The sequence below is a fragment of the Curcuma longa genome, chromosome 3 (genome assembly GCF_044706935.1).
Source record: "Curcuma longa cultivar G26 ecotype Majalengka, Jawa Barat chromosome 3, ITB_CL_G26_1.1, whole genome shotgun sequence".
NCBI lineage: Eukaryota > Viridiplantae > Streptophyta > Magnoliopsida > Zingiberales > Zingiberaceae > Curcuma > Curcuma longa.
In genome coordinates, this window is record NC_133863.1 from 8,590,943 (window position 1) to 8,610,472 (window position 19,530).

General features: G+C 38.2%; 4 protein-coding genes and 1 pseudogene across 7 annotated transcripts; all 5 read left to right on the forward strand.

The window, feature by feature from the left end:
• The first annotated feature begins 178 nt into the window (after positions 1-178).
• On the forward strand, positions 179-2,337 carry LOC141824976 (uncharacterized). Of its 3 annotated transcripts, none has more exons than XR_012601470.1 (6): positions 179-479; positions 569-766; positions 1,008-1,104; positions 1,592-1,743; positions 1,889-1,950; positions 2,019-2,337. XR_012601470.1 is itself a non-coding variant. In XM_074712328.1 (6 exons), the coding sequence occupies exons 2-6, from the start codon at positions 638-640 to the stop codon at positions 2,033-2,035; spliced, it is 462 nt and encodes a 153-aa protein (XP_074568429.1). In that variant the 5' UTR covers positions 179-479; positions 569-637; the 3' UTR covers positions 2,036-2,337. The 3 variants fall into 3 exon arrangements, 2 of the variants coding, with proteins under 2 accessions (XP_074568429.1, XP_074568430.1); XM_074712328.1 differs by having other exon boundaries at positions 1,884-1,950; XM_074712329.1 differs by lacking the exon at positions 2,019-2,337 and having other exon boundaries at positions 1,592-1,765; positions 1,884-1,950.
• A 1,475-nt stretch (positions 2,338-3,812) lies between these two features.
• Positions 3,813-5,491, forward strand: LOC141825500 (uncharacterized). 2 transcript variants are annotated; one of them, XM_074712883.1, is made up of 5 exons: positions 3,813-4,149; positions 4,238-4,387; positions 4,475-4,751; positions 4,869-4,931; positions 5,003-5,491. In XM_074712883.1, the coding sequence occupies exons 1-5, from the start codon at positions 4,012-4,014 to the stop codon at positions 5,098-5,100; spliced, it is 726 nt and encodes a 241-aa protein (XP_074568984.1). In that variant the 5' UTR covers positions 3,813-4,011; the 3' UTR covers positions 5,101-5,491. The 2 variants fall into 2 exon arrangements, with proteins under 2 accessions (XP_074568984.1, XP_074568985.1); XM_074712884.1 differs by having other exon boundaries at positions 4,244-4,387.
• Positions 5,492-8,973: 3,482 nt separating this feature from the next.
• Positions 8,974-10,028, forward strand: LOC141822941 (uncharacterized; annotated as a pseudogene).
• A 200-nt stretch (positions 10,029-10,228) lies between these two features.
• Positions 10,229-14,801, forward strand: LOC141824178 (ASC1-like protein 3). The gene is made up of 6 exons (XM_074711421.1): positions 10,229-10,588; positions 11,392-11,600; positions 12,252-12,407; positions 13,225-13,410; positions 13,508-13,686; positions 14,523-14,801. Exons 1-6 carry the CDS (start codon positions 10,466-10,468, stop codon positions 14,540-14,542), a joined length of 873 nt encoding a protein of 290 aa, XP_074567522.1. The 5' UTR covers positions 10,229-10,465; the 3' UTR covers positions 14,543-14,801.
• Positions 14,802-14,843: 42 nt separating this feature from the next.
• Positions 14,844-19,484, forward strand: LOC141824179 (uncharacterized). Its single transcript, XM_074711422.1, has 8 exons — positions 14,844-15,054; positions 15,116-15,207; positions 17,237-17,303; positions 17,415-17,445; positions 17,540-17,680; positions 18,966-18,991; positions 19,071-19,126; positions 19,257-19,484. Exons 1-8 carry the CDS (start codon positions 15,013-15,015, stop codon positions 19,303-19,305), a joined length of 504 nt encoding a protein of 167 aa, XP_074567523.1. The 5' UTR covers positions 14,844-15,012; the 3' UTR covers positions 19,306-19,484.
• Positions 19,485-19,530: the final 46 nt, after the last annotated feature.

Here is a 19,530-nt window from a genome sequence, read left to right on the forward strand (position 1 = left end):
TTTATCAACGAGCGCACTTACCTCCTATGAATAAAATTATTGATTAAAAAAATGCAGATAGCTTGAGAAATTTAAGGTGGAAGTGAAATTAAAAGTTCTTTAGGGGCTGAAGTTAAAGATTCTCTAATTAAACTGCGATAAATTAGGGAAGAGGGAGAGATCGAGGGATTTGGGATTCGATGAAAGAGGGAGGAACGCAGGGGAAAAGGTGGAAGGGATTGCGATCGCGAGGAGGAATTCCAAATTCTGACCAGATTCTGGACAATTTTAGTCTGCCGGGGCTCCATCAACATCCCCCGGCTTTGACTTCGGGAAGCTATTTGGAATCAGCATCCTACGACTCGAGCTTGGGAAGCTATTTGGAGGCGGCAAGTAAGAGAGACGTTTAAATGGCGACACATGTGATGGAGGAGGAAGAGCAGAGGAGCGGAGGGGGCGACACAGCATCAGCATAGGGGGCGTATAGTAGTCGCCGCCTTGTAAGCCCTCTTAGCCTTTCACGTGTCTCTCCCCCGCCCATTCTATTCGCGTATTTAATTCCCTTGTCCTTTCCCATATCCTCGCACAGAGCCCACATCAGCTGTTGTGGTCGGTTGGATCGAGGGTTCGGCGAGAGGAACCGAATAGAATTGAGGGGATGGAGGGAAAGAACAGCTCATCTCCTCGTTTTCCGGCGAGCTCGGATGAGACCTTGGGGCGGAAGGAACCGAATCCCATGTCGGCTTCGCCTGGCTATTTCAGCACCGTCATCCCTCCTGCTTCCCATGTAGCTTGTTTTTTTTTTCTTGGTCCTATTCTTTTCCCCCAAATCAATTTGATTGTTATTATCAAGTATCGTTCGTCAAAAAGGGATTTTTTTTTTTTTGAGTGTTACAGTGTGCTTCTGATGACAGTTTACTTTATTATCGATAGAAAAAAGATGGATCTTTATTGGTTTGCAGTTTATTTAATCTGTGTGAGGATGGATTCGAGCTGCTTCTAATCAAAATCTATTTTGATATTGTCAGGTGATCGCAAAGAATTTATCACATTCAGATTTGTGCTGGACTTTGAACAAACAGAGAAATGATGGTCGCATTGCAAGTGCTCAGACCGCAAGCACAGGTTCTGACTATACTACAACTAATCTACTCTCTCTAAATCCCTACTTGTTCCTGACAACCAACGCATTGGTAAACAAATCTGAACATGAAAAGCCGCGTGTTTCTGACCTGTTCTTGCCATTTAATCAAAAGAGTATAAACCCTAGAAATGTAAACCTGGACCAGTCCGGATAAATCTTTTGCGATTGTTCAGTGTGTTTTTCTTCATTGGACTTTTTAAGGGCATGGTGATGTGTTCAAGGGCACATACAAATTGCGTCTTTGATAAGCAAATCCTTGCTTACCAATTTATAATGTTGTTTCAAACAAGAGTCAAAATCAAACAGGAACGGCTCAATCTGTAGGTGCCTTTATTTGAAACTCTACTTCTTGTTGGCTAACTCTATATACACAGAATGAAACTTCCCTTCTGGTTGTTATTAAAGTTAATAGAAACTTCATTGCCATTGAATTCTAGTTTTTTTTCTTTACCAAATGTGAACTTTCAGATTGCAAATCTCAAGGCAGTTCAACTAAAGTGAAACCAGGCTATGCCAATGAACATGTAGAGTCGCCCTATTTCGGATCATCGATAAATTATGGAGCTAGAGATTTCTACACAAGCTCGTCTTCCCCTCGGACATCAAAGACCCCAGAGAAAGTATGTTTACACTTCATGACATGTTAGTATACTAAATAGGAATATCTTGTGCTTAAGTCTTATCTTTTCTTATACTTCGAAATCCAAGATTCAGCATTCTTAGGATCTAACACTTGCATGATTCAATAATATTCTACCAGTATAGAATGGATGAAGGAGATGACTTAAGTAATATACACCTCGCAGACAGAGGCGAATGGTGGCAAGGTATGCTACTATTCTAGAATAAGCTTGATCGAAACTGTTTTGCTTTTCCTGACTTAAAATTCTTTCAGGTTCTCTTTACTATTAAGAATCAGAGTCAGTATGCTATCCTTTTGTACATAGAAGGTTTACTGATTCTGTGAGCTTGGAGTTGATTAACTCATTACAGTCAAATGTGTATGTGTGTGTGTGTAACTAAAACAATTTATAGACTAGATTGTAGTTGACTTTGGACTGTAATAGACAAAAGATCACTCCTTTGGTAGTTTGGTAGAAATGTACTATGGTAGACTTGGGGGTGGTTCATCTATTCAGACCTTCACCTCCAACTTATTGCAGCGAGGTTGCAAGTTTGCCTTTGTAATTCTCTTTATCATAATGTGAATTTTACAGGTGTTTTCATTGGCACTCCCTCTTTATCTATTGAATTCTCCAACCCTACTCACTGATTGTCATTGAGTCGGAGGTTAAGCAATCAAGTTTCGATCCCATGATTTAACTGTTAGATCTTGCTCCTTTCGTTGTGTAGATTTTGTGTGGATGAATCCTTCATTAAAGTGTATGTTTCTTTGGTTTCTTTTTGTATTTTTTTTTGGCCAAGTTGAAGAGAGACCTATGAAGGGCCTTAAATGTTGGATACGTAATACTATTATATGCAAATTTCAAGCTTGTTCAACACAAAATTGTGAATAAATCAGATTTATTTTTTAATTAGTACGATTTTGGAAACATTAGTCCAAAACATAGATTGAAATACCGAGTCGTGCCGTTCAAAACAAACAGTATTTATCATTCTAGTATGGGATCGACATCAGTATGTATCGGTACCATGACCACAAGTCTCGTAAAGTTGCGATGGCCTCTCGAACTCCCCATAAGGTTGATCGTGGCCTTGCAAGATCGCGACAACCTCATGAGGTTGTTGGGAGGTCGATCGTGGCCTTGCGATGTCACCGCGAGGCCGATCGTGGTCTTGTGAGGACGTCGTTGCGTTGCGGAGGGTGGGACGGTGAGGATTAAACATGATTAAAATTAAATTTATATTAATAATTTTAATTAATTTTTAATTATAATATTGATAGCTAAATAAAAATTATCTTATTAATTTAATATATTTATATATTTATTTTAATTTTAAAAATATATAATAAATCTTATTTATTTATTTAGGATCTAATATTTTGTTATTTTATTTCTTTGTTTAAAAATTATTTTATTTTTAATTGTTTAATATTTAGATTAGAAAATTATATTTTCAATTAATATATTTATATTTAAAAATATTGAAATTATATATTTGATATCGAGATTAAATTATAATCCAAAACTTAATTAGATCTCGTCAACCACTCCCATTACAATTTTAATTTAATTTAGATAATTTTAAGTAAGTTAATATAGAATATTTTAATATATTATAATAGTCATGATTATAATTATTTTAATACGACTATTTTTTTAATAAACAAATATGAGAAGAAATATTTTGATATTTTAGAAAAAAAAGCATCTGTTTTTGATAATAAATCCTTTTAATTTTTGCCAAAAGGAAGAAAAACAGTTGCCAATAATTTCATTTAATTTTGAATTGTGGAGCCCATAAAATCCAGCAAAATCTAAGCTGTCCCGCCTAATTCAAGGAGCGTATCCAATTAATTAACGAAGCAACTAATTCATTTAGTTTACTCCACATAATTGTAAATAATTAACGCCGGAAGCACAAATGTCACCTCCAGCTCCTCATTAAGCCGCCGTAATCCATAATTAATCACAATTAGTGTGACAATTTTTCAACATTAATCGCACCTAAGTCCTATAAAAGCCCACGTCACCGTCTCTTTCCCTGCGCTCCTCTCTGTCCCGCCTCTGCCATTGATTGCTTTCTCGGATGCTTTTTCGATTTGGGCCCAAAAGCGAAGAAGCAGTGGGAGCAGCCGGCGCGCAGAAGAGCTGCTTGCCTTGCCCGCTGCGCTGCGCCTGCCATTATTGTTCCGTGCCATTCGAGCAAGCACCTGCTCGCTCCGCTACTTGTACCGCCTGCTCTTCCGTCTTCAGCTGGGGGCCATGGCGGAGGACCTTCAGCTTCCTTCCGAGCTTCTGGACGATGGATTCTTCCACGGCTTCTTGGTTGAGCGAGAGGAGAAACGGGTTTATGAGAGGGAGGAGACGGGCGATCACTCTTCACTCGACGACGACGACAAGGTGAGAAATTTGGTGGTGTGTTTCATCCCTCCATAGATTTGAGGTTTGTTTGGTGATTCATGTTTTTAATCTTGGCATCTCGCGGTAGCGGCAGGTGCTGGATCTTCGCAACGAGGCTGCGGTAAAGGGGGCGGCGGAGGCGGAGCTCTGGCGATTGAGCCAGTACCAGCATCGGCTTCCAAATCAAGCGAGCAACTCTTGCCCCTTGCTCGTCCATCGTCAGCTGCAAGCGGCTCGAGTGTGTCTTGTTTCCACACAAATTTATCCCTTAAAATGCTATTTTTTTCGCACTGGTTCTTCAATTCACGAGCCCTATTTGCCTCAGATCCTCCATCTGAAGCAGCAACAGCTCCTGAAGCAGCAACAACTCCTGCAGCAGCAACTATGGGCTGAACGACAAAGCAAAGCAAAAGGAGGCAGCCGCTCACCTGGCGTTTCTTCTTCCGGGCGTACTCCGTTTCTAGTCCAGCATCAACCCCTTCCTGGATCCGGCATGACAGCGGTCTTCCTTTGCAGCTCCGGCGCCGGAAAAGAATCCACTGGCACCGGTGTCTTCCTGCCCCGGACGGCTAGGAGCAAGCCCCGGCCACAAAAGAAATCAGGTAATCCTCATGCATAACACCAACGAACTAGCCTTCCAGGTGTTCGACCTTTGCTCTCTATGAGTTCCTAGCATGAAAAGTCTTACCACCTTACAAGTTAAAGTTTCTTTGTATCAGCTTGTTCAACAGTGCTAATTCCAGCAAAGGTAGTCCAAGCTCTGAACCTAGCAAATCATCATGGTAACTAAGCCATCATCTAATTTTACTCAAGCTGCACACTGTTTCTCATTAATTACTGGATTCGTTTATAGGAAGAGGAACAAACCCTGTGAGAAGTCAGAGCCATCCCCAGCCTGGTGATTTCATTAAAACCTCCATGAGCTGCCTTCCCCAGGAGTGGACATATTGACCAACCTCACCAACTCTCTTACAGTCGTTAATTGTGTTCACGTTCAATTTTCAAATAAGCCTGGAACAGATATGTAAACATGGAGGAACACTACCAGTTGTTAGTGGAAGAGGTGTTTGTCCTAAGCAAATTCATTATCAATGATTTTCTCAGGGAAGGTTGGTGAAGATGTGCTGTTGGGAGTTGGGACCATCATATAAGAATTAAATAATGCAAATGTTTCTTAGGGTAGGATTTATTGGCAATAAGGTCTTCAGTTGCCTACTTTGGGCCCTCCAAAGGATTAGCAATGTCTCTTGGTTGTTGACTTGTCGCTTAAGATGTATGTATGTATGTATGTAATGTAATGCAAGTGGTACTGCTTTGTTTTGTGTGATGAGAAGTGATAATAAGAAGCATTAAATATCTTATTCTAATCTTTTTCTGTATTAAATAGAAATTTTGTTCTTCTTTAGAAGATAGCAATGAGTGTTTGCCTGCACAGGGTGTGTGATTTAGGTGGCCCATGTTGACTTTGATGAGTATCTGTAGTTGAAGAAATCCAGTTTGAGGATTTGCAGTTGAACAAATCCACCTGCCAGGTTTGTTTGCATGCCTTGTGGATCAAGGTCCGAGGAAAATTCAATTCTTTTGCTCAACTACTTTCTCAGTTTGATGGTCTGACGAATTTGTATCTATGATGAAGCAGTTCGTTCTGTGCATGTTCAGCTTCTTGCTCTGTTAGGGTTTTAAAAGAATTTTATTTGCAGGATTATGTGTTTGTTCTTCGTGCTATTCTCTTTGTTGCCACGAACCCTATCACAACCCTTGAATTAGCTTAGCTTTAGAGCGTAGTCGAGTTGGTTTTCAAGTAGTAGATTTGCACCATTAGACAAAGATTGAATGGTAGAGTTGACAACTGCAGAATGTCCTTTCACTTGGGAGAAATTTTCTCTAAATTTTATTGTGGGCTTCTTGACGCCCATGCAGGCCCAACTCACAAGGCCTGCCAATTTACAGAAATATTATGATTTATTTTATGAAAATATATACTTTAAATAAAATGAATTATATTATGATAATATTAATGATCCGCCAAGGTTATTTATCGATGATGATGTGGACGTTGGGTGAAGGAAGATAGGAGAAAAAAATAAAGTAAATATAAGTATTGATTAATTATTAAAGAACTCCGAATGAACCCCCGACTTCATACTCTGATTTCGGTATGCTTCTTTAAGCATGTGCCGACCTCTCTCTCTAGTTTCAGTATGCTTCCTTAAGTATGTGCCGACCTTCCTCTTCGATCTCGACACGCCTCCTACATCAGGTGTCGCCCTCATGACTCGATCTTGGCATTCTTACATCGTGTGTCGACTTCATGACTCGATCTCATCACGCCTTCTGCATTAAGCGCTGACCTCATGACTCGGTCTCGACACACTTCTTACATAGTGTGTCGACCTCATGACTCGGTCTCGGTACGCCTCCTGCATTAAGCGCCAACCTCATGAGTCAATCTTGGCACGCTTCCTACATCGAAGGTCAACCTTCAATATGTAATATTTATTTGAAGACATGATCATTCTACTTAAATCGAGAAAACAGAATCAATTCTTCCCAACAATAGGAACAAATATAGAGAATCTTTCTAGAAGGAAACCAATCTATCTTAAATATTTCTCAAACGGTTGCTAATATTTCAGAGATCAACTACTATAAAAAGGTAGTCTATGCCCATGGGCACAGGTACATATACATAAAACCCTAACTTCCCCAAGCCCTTTAAACTCTTTCTTCATGCCGAATCTTAACTTGAATGTCGAAGTAGCTTGCCCAAAACCTCATTCCCAGTGTCATTCTAACTCTTTTTTAATTACCTTGCAGGCCTCTTCTTCTCTTGTCGCAGTATCATCACAGAAGTGTGCACGTTGGTAAAACCTTGAACCAACATTTAAATCATCCATGATGTATTAGCTAAAACAATTAATTATTCTTAATAATTAAATAAGGCCAAAAATAACTATTTTGAGACCATCAATGCCATTATAAAGCAAAGACTGCATTTATTCTCTTACATTTTTTTTTTTACTTATTATCTCAAATAACGAACGAATGAATGATCGAAGTATTTTTTGGAGAAAAAAAATCAACTGTCAAAATAATCATATGAGATCAGTTCAATAGTTGTTAAATGGCCATTGAATGCAAATTTATGTCGATGTCTGTTGTGGTTAATCAATTTTGACCATAATTAAAATACTTAAATGCTTAATTAAATATAAATAAATTCTCCAATTTCTTTTCTTGTATATTGGTGAATAAATGTAATCATTCGAGTGGTTGGCTCGTGGCCTACGACCTACACTCCCACTCTAATAAAACCACGACAAACATCATTAAGGCCGTGTTCATTGGTAGATATGTTAAGATTACTCGTTTATTTAAACACAAACACAATGATATATAATTATTGATTTAATAGTGTAATTTTCAATGGTGCCGCAGTAGGACATCCAGGTTGTCACCCAGGCACTGCGGCCCTAGCTATGGCGTATTTGCAGAAATTTTCTTTCAAATGGGGAGCGCAATCAAAGGATGTTGGGCGTCTGGGTTGGCCGCTGCGTGCACTTCCCGATTTACCCCTGGTGGCTGGTGGGAAACTTCCGTGGGGCCGGATCGATCACCCCTAGAGATAGTCAATGGGGCTAACTGGGATTTATTATTTTATAATCGATGCATATGTAATGTGTGATACGACAATCTCTTTAATAAATCACGTCCCAAAAGTCAAAGTTCATACGAAGGTCACGGATCATGGTGATTTGATAGCACAAGTTAAAACAGTCTAAGAGAAAGATGACTCTATCTTGATGAAGTTTAGATGCATCTTGATGTCATCTCAGTCTGAGCCGTCATCTCGATTTCAGACGTCATTTCAGTCTGAAATGTCATCTCAGACTCAAACATTATCTCAATGTTAGATGTCATTTTTTACTTTGACTCGGTCTTTATCTTTTGTAGTTTTGTAAACAGCTACAAATATTCTTGAAATACATGGCAATTTAAAAATAAAAGAGCGATTACTCGAGATTGTCAGATCTAGTCTCTTATATTCCCTCCTATCAACACATAATGTAAAAAAAAATAAAAACAATAAATGATTGTCAGATCTGGTCTCCTTATACACTCTCATAACGATATAACTTTTATCAATAATGCTTTCCAAATGACTATATAAACTTTAGAAAAAAAATACATGGAAAGGACCTCTTCCCGTTCTTTTTGGAAGAGTTGCTTCTTTCTCGGGGCAAGTAATCTTAATTTGAACGTCGAAATAGCCTATCGAAATTTTACGATATCAATCAAACTTCTTGCTAAAGTGTATTTTAGGTTTTTTTCATTTTCTTAAATAAGAACTTTTAGAGATCGTGCATATCATTGATACCTTCACCCTTGGTGATATCTAACCAGAACAGTTAATAGCAGCTACTTAGTTTAACGGTAAACAGTTGGATTTAAAACGTTTAAAATATAAGTCGAGCTAATTTCGGACATCGACGTCGACTCGTTTATGAACAGTCAAATCAGTGAAGAGGATGCATCACCAAATATTTAAGGACCATAAAAATATAATAAAAGCATCATTAATTGTTGGAAAGCAAAAATGCTGCCGCTCTTTATGTTTTTGCATGGTCGTATTTGGTTTCTATTAAATAAAAATAAATAAATAGATGTAATTTCTGTTTAGAAATTTTGTCACGAATATTAAAGCTTTTGAATAATAATTACTATGCCGTGCCATCCTCCGATCGATTATATTCGACTGATCTCCTCCTTCTTCTTCTTCGAGGTTCGCCCTTGTTTTCTATTCTCATCGCCGGCCATGTCGAAATGACGACGGCTACTTCCTACTTCAACCCTTTCCTTTCACTCTTCGCCCTCCTCTTCGTTCATCTCGCTTGCTTCTTCTTCCCCCCTCCGGAGGAGGAGAACAACAGGAACCATGGCAGGTCGACCGGAGGAGCGCGAGGAGGGTTGCCCCCTCTTCTCCCTTGAAAGCCTCTACGTCAGCTCCGGCGAAGCCCCCTGTGAAGCATTCTGTCTCTCTCCGGTCCTGCCTTGCTCAAGGCCTCTGTTTTTTGTTTGCCCCGGAGCAGAGGAAAACAGAGACCGCCGCCGCCGTCGTTTTAGACCATGAGAACCGTTGCTCCTCTAGGTTCGACATGTACCCGTGTCCAGATTGCGGCGAGGTCTTCCGTATTCCCCAGCTCCTATACCTCCACCACGCCGCCGAGCATTCCTTCTCCGACCTCAGCTGCAGCGACCCTGGCTACAATGTTGTCCGCATCATCTTCTTCGCCGGGTGGAAGGGCCGCGGTCCGGTCGCGGTCCACCGCCTCCTCAAGATCCACCACTCGGGCCGGACCCTCGCCCGGTTCGAGGAGTACCGCGCGGCAGTCCGGAGCAGGGCCGAGACTGTTGTTGTTGGCGGCGGAGGCGGCGACGACGAACGGTGCGTCGCGGACGGGAACGAGCGGCTTGGATTCTACCGCACGACGTGCCTGTGCGGCCTGGGGGCAGGCGCGTGCGGGGGCGCGCGGTGCGAAGCCTGCCCGGTGGTGCGGCGAGGCAGCTTCGCGGGGAAGAGTGGCCGGGAGCTGGGGGTGATGGCGACGCACGCCACCGGGTGGGGCGCCCACGTGGCGCAGGCGGCGCGGGAGATGGGCCAGGCGGGGGAGCGCAAGGTGATTGTGATGTGCCGCGTGTTGGCCGGGAGGGTTGCCCATGGGGCAGCGGCGGCGGAGAAGAAGGCCGCGGTGGCGGAGGGGTTCGATTCGGTAATCTCGGGGAGGAGAAGCGTCGCCGGCGGCGAGGAGGATGAGTTGTTGTTAGTGTTTAGTCCTAGAGCACTGTTGCCGTGCTTCGTCATCGTTTACACCGCATGAGCCTTATAACCATTTCTATATATATATATATATAGAAGAGATTGTGTGATAATATAATAATTCTAATTATTATGAATAAAATTTTAATCTAATAAATTTAGGTGCGATTCAATATTTTTTATTGAAAAAACTACTTTTTTATTAAAAAAAAAGAAGAAAAGTAATCGTTACGTGTTCCACTGGACTCTTCTAGTCTTCGTCCTCGCCTGTTTCGGAACAATTTCTCACCCATTTCCATTTCTAACACTGAGAAGAAACAAATCGAGCTCCATCAATTCTATTTCTCCGAGATCGCTCTTCACAGCCGTGCCTCGCCGTCCTCTTCGAATCGAACCTCTCGACGCGGATCTCCGCCTGCTCAGTAACTGAGGTCGATCGGTGCAGAACTAGGGTGAAGCGCGTGCCCGTACGCTTTGAACGTGCGGAGTTCAGCCGGAATGGATCTGACCGTTTTAATGAGCGGCGTCGGCGGTCCGGCGCCGGACAATCTCGCGCTCGTCCTCGTTTTCGCATTCGGATCATTCCTCGCTCGCCTACTGCTCGACCGACTAGTCTACAAGGTTTGGATCTTTCGCTCTCTTCTACTTTTGCCTACGCATTTTGTGTCACGTGGCTGTCGGATTTTAGTTCAGGCGATAAAAACGTGCCTCTGGATTGTGTAGCAATTAATAAAGAAAGTAAAACAAAGCAAAATGGAAGAACTAATCATATTGACGGTATTCAATCACTAAACAAATTTGTCAAAACTGTTCCAAGTATCAGAAATTGCTCGCTTGGATCAAGCTTCACATATATCGAGGCTTACTTATAACCCTGTCAAGGAATTTTCTAAGATGGCATTGCAGTCAATCTCTAAGTTTTTGTTTGCTACGAAATGATCTCATCTGAAGCGAATTTGTTAAGTGACTTCTTCTTTTGTTGAAAACATCTTCTTTTCATGGTTACCTAAAGTTTTACAAAACAATCCTTTTTAGACCACTTTTTTTATTCAATTTATGATACAAATATTTTCAAAAATATATCTAGTAATCAGCATGTCATAAAAATGTTCTTTGAGTGGTTCCTCTAATCGTGTGAGAATTGACCTGATGATGAACCCTTTTTAATTTGATAAACCTAAGAGTTTCCTCAAGTGTTGCAGATTTGCTGGCCTACATCTTTCTGGAAATATACACATTTTGAACTTCTGAAAGGAACATTTTATTGGCTATTCTATCAAAAAAAATTTATAACATCTTATTTGTGCTTTATACTAGGTCTTTACTTGATTTTGTACAACAATTGAAGTTTTTTTATTTATCAAGTTACAGTTAAATTATGTTCATAGGTTTGTAAACTTACAAATGCAATTGCTTATTTTCAGCCTTGTTCTATGAAATTATTAAGATATAAAGTTGTTCCTAAGGTGAACGATGATGCTCATTGGACAAAAATTGTAAAGTCTTGCGAGTCAATGTGGAAGCTAACATATTATGTTATTGTTCAAATATGGGTAATTTCAATTATCAAGCAGGAGCCTTGGTCATTAAATACAAAGGAATACTTCAAGGGGTGGCCAAATCAAGAATTGAAGTGAGTGCATAATGACGAACATGATCTTTCAAGAATGCTTGTTTCACATGTTATTTATGATTCTTATCTAGATATTAGCTAGGCTACAATTTGTACATTTTAGCATAAGCTATCGGGCTTCATTGAGTTAACTCTTTAATTTGGCTTAAGCATTTTGTGACCAATGGTTGGACCTATTTAGTAGATTAGTTCTCTTAGCATCAAGTACTGGGATAACTATATAAATTCTATATTTTTCACAATTTCTTTATTAGTATGCTACAATTTCTCAAAAAGCATTAGTGGCTTAGGCAGAATTCAACTACAATAAGCATTATATCTGCAGCATGAAGTTGTACCATGAAAGTTAATAGTCTATCGAACTGTTCTAACTCCTTTAATTGTCAACTATTACAAGTAATTTTGAGTTTGAAATGAAGTAGGATAGCTTCTCATTTGCAACTGCCTTTACGTTGTTCGTAATTTTATAATTTTTACATTTTCAATTTATTCAAGTTTACTATCTCAAGTATAATGCCCTAATGTGCGAGACATAGATATATTAAGCTTCTTGTCTCAACCTTGCACGAGCTTAATATAATTGATCATTTAGGTCCCACATTACTTGTGCTTACTACTAAACTTTGTTCCTTCTTAACCTTATTATGTCAGGTCTTCCTTGATGCTTTTCTACATGTGCCAATGTGGATTTTACACTTATAGTATTGTTGCTCTCTATGCTTGGGAAATCCGCAGAAAAGATTTTTCAATAACGATGTCTCATCACATAATAACCTCGATTTTGATTGGGGTTTCCTACATTACCAGGTATGTAAAAGGAGGTTCATGACCTTGATGTTATGCATTACTACTAATGATATCATATGTTTGTACTAATCATGTTTGCTATACATAAAAAATCTAGTACTTCTGATGGTGAAGGTGTGTAAACTATATGCTAAGCTGTTCATTTTATTTAATAAAGAGATCAAAGTATCCTTCCTGAATATATCTAATCTCTTGACATCAGAACATATCCAATGGTTTATAGAGGAACCTTCTGGTGCATGATTGAGCATAAGACTGTTCTTATTTTCATGTTTCAGGAAGTTTTGTCTTTTACTGCCCTCTTAATATATGCATGTACTAGTTCAATGATTGTTAACCTTTGTACATAATGATCACAAGCCATGAAATCTATTTGTTTTTTCTGACCCTTGACTGGAGCAAACTTAATGAATATTAAAAGATTTATCATCCATTGTTCTGTGAAACATTTATGTCACTACCTCTGCCACTGTTGATGGTGCATTTTGTGTATAATTTTCTATTAGTTTGTATCACTTATCTGATTCCAGTATAAATAAATATATTACTTATTTTTAACTAAAATTTGAGTTGGGTAAGGTTTTATATCAACACCCAAAACCCAGCCTAGGAAAATAGACATTTTTGGGACAAGTTGGGTTTCATTTCAAAGTGTGAAATTTGGATTATTTGAGACACTATAACCCACATACTTTGTTTCCTTGAAAATTGAGATAGTTGAGAATTCTTCCTTTTTTATGACTGGAGTGACTCACACACATTTTCTCAGTCTTCATACTTTAATTACAGTAATACAGAGACAGAATCTACCTTGCAGGTTTTTCCGAATTGGAACTCTAATTCTTGCTCTTCATGATACAAGTGACGTGCTTATGGAGTCAGCTAAGTTGTTCAAATATTCAGGAATGGAAATGGCAGCTAGCTTGTTCTTTGGACTTTTTGCTATATCATGGTTTCTTCTGAGACTAATATACTTTCCATTCTGGATAATCAAGTCCTCAAGGTTGTCTGCTGCACCAAGTGTGCTTTCCAATTTTTTCTTTTCATTTCACAATCTCCCTTTTTGATTGTTCTGATGATTGTTCTGTTTCCATTTTCAGCTATGAGTCTGTTGAATTCTTTTCATGGATGAACCAATTCCCTACCTTTTTGTATTATATGTTCAACACAATGCTTATTACCCTACTCATCTTCCATGCATACTGGGGGAAACTAATATTTGCAATGATTATGAAACAGATGAGCAATAGAGGTCAGGTGGGGGAGGACATCCGGTCAGGTGATTACATTACTTTTGTGTTTATTTGGTAGAACTTAGAACCTTGATGACTGTTCACTGAACCAACATAGAAAATCACATTTATTATCATAAGAGTTACTATATGAAACTGATTTCTTTTATATTTAACCCAACTACACACTTTATCAACCTCTTATTGACTTAGGCTTGCTAAGTAATGTTCCATGCTTAGAATCCAAAGACGTGCATGTGTTGTTGTAAAACCTCTATAAATTTACAACAAGACTATGTAGGATTGTTCTAGAGAATAAAAATTTTTTCCCTTCCTTTCTAACTAGATATACTTGTATGTAGGTGTGGACTAGCTGACCTGAACTTGACTATGTTCAAGCTCGTTAGATTATCTTATCAATCTTGAAAACATGTTCAAGCTTGTTTGTCAAAAAGCTTGATGAGCTCAAGCAAAACTTGACTTTTCACCTAGCATAACAATTGACATTGATCCAATGAATGAAACTTATAATATTTTCTCATTTTCAACAAATAATTTAAAACTATAAATTTACAAAATATCGAATAACTATTAGATATAAATAGTATTATAAACATGTCTATTATATTCTATATATTACTAAAAGAATTAACATGATCATAACTGAGCCTTATATAAATTTGTAAACAAATTTTGTTCTTGAATTATTCATGAGTGTTTTACATGGAAGTTAACCGACCCAAATCATTAGCATTTTGTTGTTGTTGTAATATAATAAGCTCTTGTCGAGTTGACTATCAAGCATTAACAAATATTTTGTTTCATTAGTAGCCCTACTTGTACACAGAGTCTCGATACTAATGCCTATTCAATCTAACTGCAGATTCGGAAGACGAAGGATGAACTCTGTCTAATTTTGCAATGGAGTGGAAAAAAAATGTGAAGTTACTCAGCTAACTACACTGCAGAATGTTAGACATTCATTTATCAGATTTTACATTCTGGAATTATGATTTCTGTTGTAGATCAGTGAAAACATATTTACGTGGTTTTATTTTGTTTTATCGATTTGCGATTTGCATTGGTTCAAATCGACACTGATAATTTTATGAGCTTACAATTTTTTTTAATATCAAATTGATCAACCAATAATTAAATTCTCGGTTTAAATTTTTTTGGTTCGATTTAATTTATCGATTTTGGATTTTGAATATCCGCCGGCTCTAGCGGATGCAAAGAGAAGTTGCCGGTCTAATTCAATTCGGTTCGGCTTCGGGTTCATTTCAATTGGATCGGCTTCCATTTCCATTTCCATTACCACTGCGACTGCTTTCATTTGAGGCGGAGCCGATTCCGGCGGACGAGGCCGAGACATGAGGGCCGTGGTGCAGCGAGTCCTCTCGGCCAGAGTCGAGGTCAGTTTTCCCCGTCGATCTATCGACGATTTCTCTTCCTAACGCTCTACTTTGTGTGCAGGTGGAGGACCGCGTGGTGTCGGAGATCGGTCCCGGCCTACTCGTCCTCGTTGGCGTCCACGAATCCGACACCGATGCAGATGCCGATTACATGTACGCTTGATTCTTTTTTCGTTCGTTTGCTTCCTCTCTCTTCTGGTTGTTAGATTCTGTTTACTTGACTTATGCCATGCACCATTCATTTGTCATTATTTTCGAGGATTTCCGTGTAGATCGAAACTTTTTCATGTTCAATTGTGACGGTTACACATTAAAGGTTCTTGATTGAAGTTATGACTTGCAGAAGAGCAATTTCTGTATGAAATGGAGCATGTGAAAATTGTTTTGAAGTCGTTAACAATTCATAATGGAAGACATTTATGTAGGATTAGTGATGGTGCGTGTTACAAGTGGTTTTATTCTTTTACCGATTATTGCTTGAGAATTAATAGAATAAGGATGATACCAGTAATGTGATCATCTCAATGAAGTCAAAATAAGAACCAAGGAAACTAATCTGTAGGGTTGGGCGAAAGGAAAACGTGCCTATCTGATGGTGCAACTAGAAGAAACAGTTTGTAAGGCTAGATTCCCTACCGAGTTGTTAATGTAGACGAACGATTACCTTTTACCTTTTCTAGGAGAACTATGTATCCATGCTTGTTGGATGTCATGTCATTCCCATGGGACTGAGGATGTGTAAGTGCAAGGCTACAAGAGTTGCCAATGCCCCTATCAACAATAAGAAAATGAGAAAGGTTCTTAAAAGATCCATCATATGTTCCATGTGGATTATTGAAAGCCCAACTACACAAATCTGCAAAATCTAAATGCAGCATTCCAATCCAACGGATCTCACTATCAAAAGAAGGTGGGTGAAGAATCCTGGGCAACTTGGCAAATCACACCAGGTTAGAACAAGCAAACATACTAGTGGCATGACATCATAAGGCATGTGTACTTTAAGTCGGCATGGGATAGTGTAAGACAAATTCCCTTAGGATCACCACCTTGCACAAGAGGGTATGATGTTAGTGTGTTAAAAGTGCTTAATGCTTATGGTATACAAACTTAGAGAGCTGCCTATGAATCTCATTCCTAGAAAAAAAAAGCAATATTCCTAGGATTATTTCCCCTAGGAAAGGGTAACAAAACCATGTCTTGACACAGAGAGAATTGGTAAAATATCTAATTGTTTTGCGTATGTTTGACAAATACCAAAACATCCTCTGCGTAACATGCAAAGCTAAATATGTAATAACATTTAAGTACATAGAGAAAGCCATCTAAATGGTAATATTTTTCTCATAGGAAACTACCCAAACCTACCTTCATTTGGCTTGTATGCTTAAATTGATTTGAAATAGTATTTTACCCTTTTTTACTGCTTAAACATAGCCCATCCAGTTAGACCTACCACATCATTCCAATCAGGATACTAGAATTCTTAGTGCAACTGTTTAACTACATGATCATCTACATCCAGCCTTGATGGTTTATTGCACCCCCACATCATGCTTTGAAGTTTCAACTGTTCTTTCCTGTTTGCCATAACTTAGCCAAGGAAACATGACGTTCCTTCTCCACCTCACCACATATGACTCTGAGGAAGACCTGACATCAAGACAGCTTTCAGACAAAGGTGCCAACTTTACAAAAAAGCTCAGTTTGTACTACTTTATTAGCAAATCACTCCTTTCCTCTCTAGATGGATGGGTTGGAGTAAATGGTCCAAACCTAAATAACTGATTCAACCTTTTCTTTTATTAGTTATTGACACTGCCAGCGCCACGAATAAATATGCTGCTTTTAGAACATGGTAAAGCTGATTAGTCGACAACTTATCTTAAAAGCTCTTCCAATGAAATATAATTATGTGACTTATAGTCAGATTTAAGTAGCTCTTGTGCTGTATACTACTAGTTGATTTACATTCTTTCCTATGTTATCTTAAGATTCATTTGCAACAAATGATATAGTTTTTTTTTTTTTTTTGCATTTTCTAAACCAGATATTGATGGGTTCTTGCAGACAACTTCATTTGCTTTATGCGTTAGATATATGCAAATGCATTCGAGGGAAGATATAATGTTCACTATTAGAGTAATACATAATGTTTAAACATCCTATTTTGCAATTGCAGCTGCAGGAAGGTCTTGAATATGAGGCTGTTTCCGAATTTAAACACTGGGAAAAGGTGGGATCTGAGTGTAAGCATTTTCACCAAAAATAAACTGCAATCATCCTGCCTTGAAAAAAAAGAAGCTAGAACTGTAGATTAAAATTTGTTCTAAATGCTATATTTTTTAAATCTATGGCAGGTTAAACAGTGTAATTTTGGAGTACTGTTGGGTATATTTTGCAAATCCATGCTTCCTTGATTGAGAGTCAAATTTCATACGCTATATAGTTCTTGATGAGCTATTTCTGTTGTTGCTTTTTTCAGTGAGTCAGTTCACCCTATATGGAATTTTAAAGGGTAATAAACCAGATTTTCATGTTGCTATGCCACCACACAAAGCAAAGCCCTTTTATGAGTCACTTGTTGAAAAATTTCGCAAGGCATACACTTCAGATGCAGTTAAAGGTATGAATCATATCTGATTAGATAAGACACACATTATGGTCTCTCTACCATGATACATCAGCTGTAAGATGTACAGATGCGGCGCTAGAGCAACAGATTTCTTTTCCAATAATTGTTTAGTCATTGATGAAATGCAACTATGAATCACAACTGCTATACCTTCCATTTTTTACCATTTTTTTCTTCTGAAACACACAGTTACTTGCAAATTTTTGTTTAGTTATGTGTAGTGTTATCATTCCATGGTTCCTGATGTATCAATAAGTTCCAGCATCCTATGGCATCACTTTCTGACATTTGGATAGAGTAGAACAAATAATTTGTTTCTGCATGCTTCCATCTTCTCAGGTTCAAAATTTATACTTATTAGTTGAATGGATGAAGATCAAGATTTGGCATGATAAAGAAATCAGCCTTCTTAGTTGAAAAATGTCTTCGTTTTCTCTATTCTTTGCTTGAGAAGTTGAAGTGGTAGAAAGTTGGATTCCTAATCATTCTCCTTGAAGTGAAAACCATGCAAATAATAAACTGAGTGATCACTTTTATGTGGATCATCAAATGAAGCTGTGATGTGATAAGACTTAATTAGGTAGATAGAATATCTTAAGTCTAGCTTCAAAGGCCTTCTGGTGTTACCATCACATATCTCCTCTTTCATCTAGTAATTGAAAATTTGATAGTATTTAACCTAATATATGTTTTTGATGCTAGCAATTGTTGTCCTTCATTTTTTTAGTACATCAAATCCTCATCATTATACATATCCATTGCCACCATGAGATGCTCAATGTGTCTGATGGAAACACAACGAATTACATATCATAATCTTGCCGATTTCTGGTAAGATCTAGTTCTCTAGATCTGATTATTCCCTTCATTGGTTCCATTAATTGTAAGATCAACTTCAACAGCATGCTTTTATATGTGTTCATACGTAGATACCTAAATTTTTATATTTTCAGAAATATTATTTGGCTTTTATTTATTTTCCCCCAACTTTAAAGTCATATCAATTTAAAAGTAATGTTTTCAGCCATAATGGATTTCTGAGACTAATAAATATATCTATCTCCATAAAGGTCCTGATCATTTTGAATTTTCTATTTTTTGGAATGAGATTTATGGAATCTTGTGGATAGGATCAAAACTTAATTCCATGATATTTGTATAACATCCAATTTTCTTATTCTTAAGAGGCTCCTAAGATAGTTCGGTTGATCATGATTTATTTCTCATCTTTCCTTATGCTCACTATATTCTTATCATGCTATCTCAATTTGTGCAGATGGTGTTTTTGGAGCAATGATGAAGGTCAGTTCAGGCAAAGGAATTGTGATACTTCATGTGCTAATCTCCCACTTACTGTTGCCTCATGCTTGAACTCATGCAGGTTAATTTGGTAAATGATGGTCCAGTCACAATGCAACTTGATTCATCACAATCACAGTAAGTACATTCCAGTGAAAAAAATTGCAACAAAATTTATGGCATCTAATTTTTCTTTTTCTTTTTTTTTTTGATATCCTTAATTTAACTTTATTCTGCTCTTGGAATGGAACATGGTGATTGATCTCAGTGTTGGCGCTTCACTGGAAGAAGGCGAACAAGAAGACCTACCATTGTGAAAAATGAGCAGGCCTGATCTAGGTGTTCGTATTTGATAACAAGTGTCAAGTCAAAGCCTCAAGTAACAAAACTTAGTGGTGTGGGAGCGACCCATGCTTCGTTCTCTTCGTTTTATTTCGATAATCTCTGAAAAAATTTTATAGGGTCCGATGACCTCCAAAATTAATAATAATCCTGATTTGAAGATCTGAGTCGAATAGTTGGACAATTAGATTATAAAAAAA

Coding starts and splice junctions, on each gene's coding strand:
- LOC141824976 (XM_074712328.1), top strand. CDS start 638: ATGGAGGGAAAGAACAGCTCATCTCCTCGTTTTCCGGCGAGCTCGGAT. Junction 1,105..1,591: donor TGCTCAGACCGCAAGCACAG/GTTCTGACTATA, acceptor GTGAACTTTCAG/ATTGCAAATCTCAAGGCAGT. Junction 1,744..1,883: donor CATCAAAGACCCCAGAGAAA/GTATGTTTACAC, acceptor ATATTCTACCAG/TATAGAATGGATGAAGGAGA.
- LOC141824179 (XM_074711422.1), top strand. CDS start 15,013: ATGAGGGCCGTGGTGCAGCGAGTCCTCTCGGCCAGAGTCGAG. Junction 17,681..18,965: donor CACTTCAGATGCAGTTAAAG/GTATGAATCATA, acceptor CAATTTGTGCAG/ATGGTGTTTTTGGAGCAATG. Junction 18,992..19,070: donor TTTTTGGAGCAATGATGAAG/GTCAGTTCAGGC, acceptor GAACTCATGCAG/GTTAATTTGGTAAATGATGG.
- LOC141825500 (XM_074712883.1), top strand. CDS start 4,012: ATGGCGGAGGACCTTCAGCTTCCTTCCGAGCTTCTGGACGATGGATTC. Junction 4,388..4,474: donor GTCAGCTGCAAGCGGCTCGA/GTGTGTCTTGTT, acceptor TATTTGCCTCAG/ATCCTCCATCTGAAGCAGCA. Junction 4,752..4,868: donor CCGGCCACAAAAGAAATCAG/GTAATCCTCATG, acceptor TCTTTGTATCAG/CTTGTTCAACAGTGCTAATT.
- LOC141824178 (XM_074711421.1), top strand. CDS start 10,466: ATGGATCTGACCGTTTTAATGAGCGGCGTCGGCGGTCCGGCGCCGGAC. Junction 10,589..11,391: donor TCGACCGACTAGTCTACAAG/GTTTGGATCTTT, acceptor GCTTATTTTCAG/CCTTGTTCTATGAAATTATT. Junction 12,408..13,224: donor GGGGTTTCCTACATTACCAG/GTATGTAAAAGG, acceptor TCTACCTTGCAG/GTTTTTCCGAATTGGAACTC.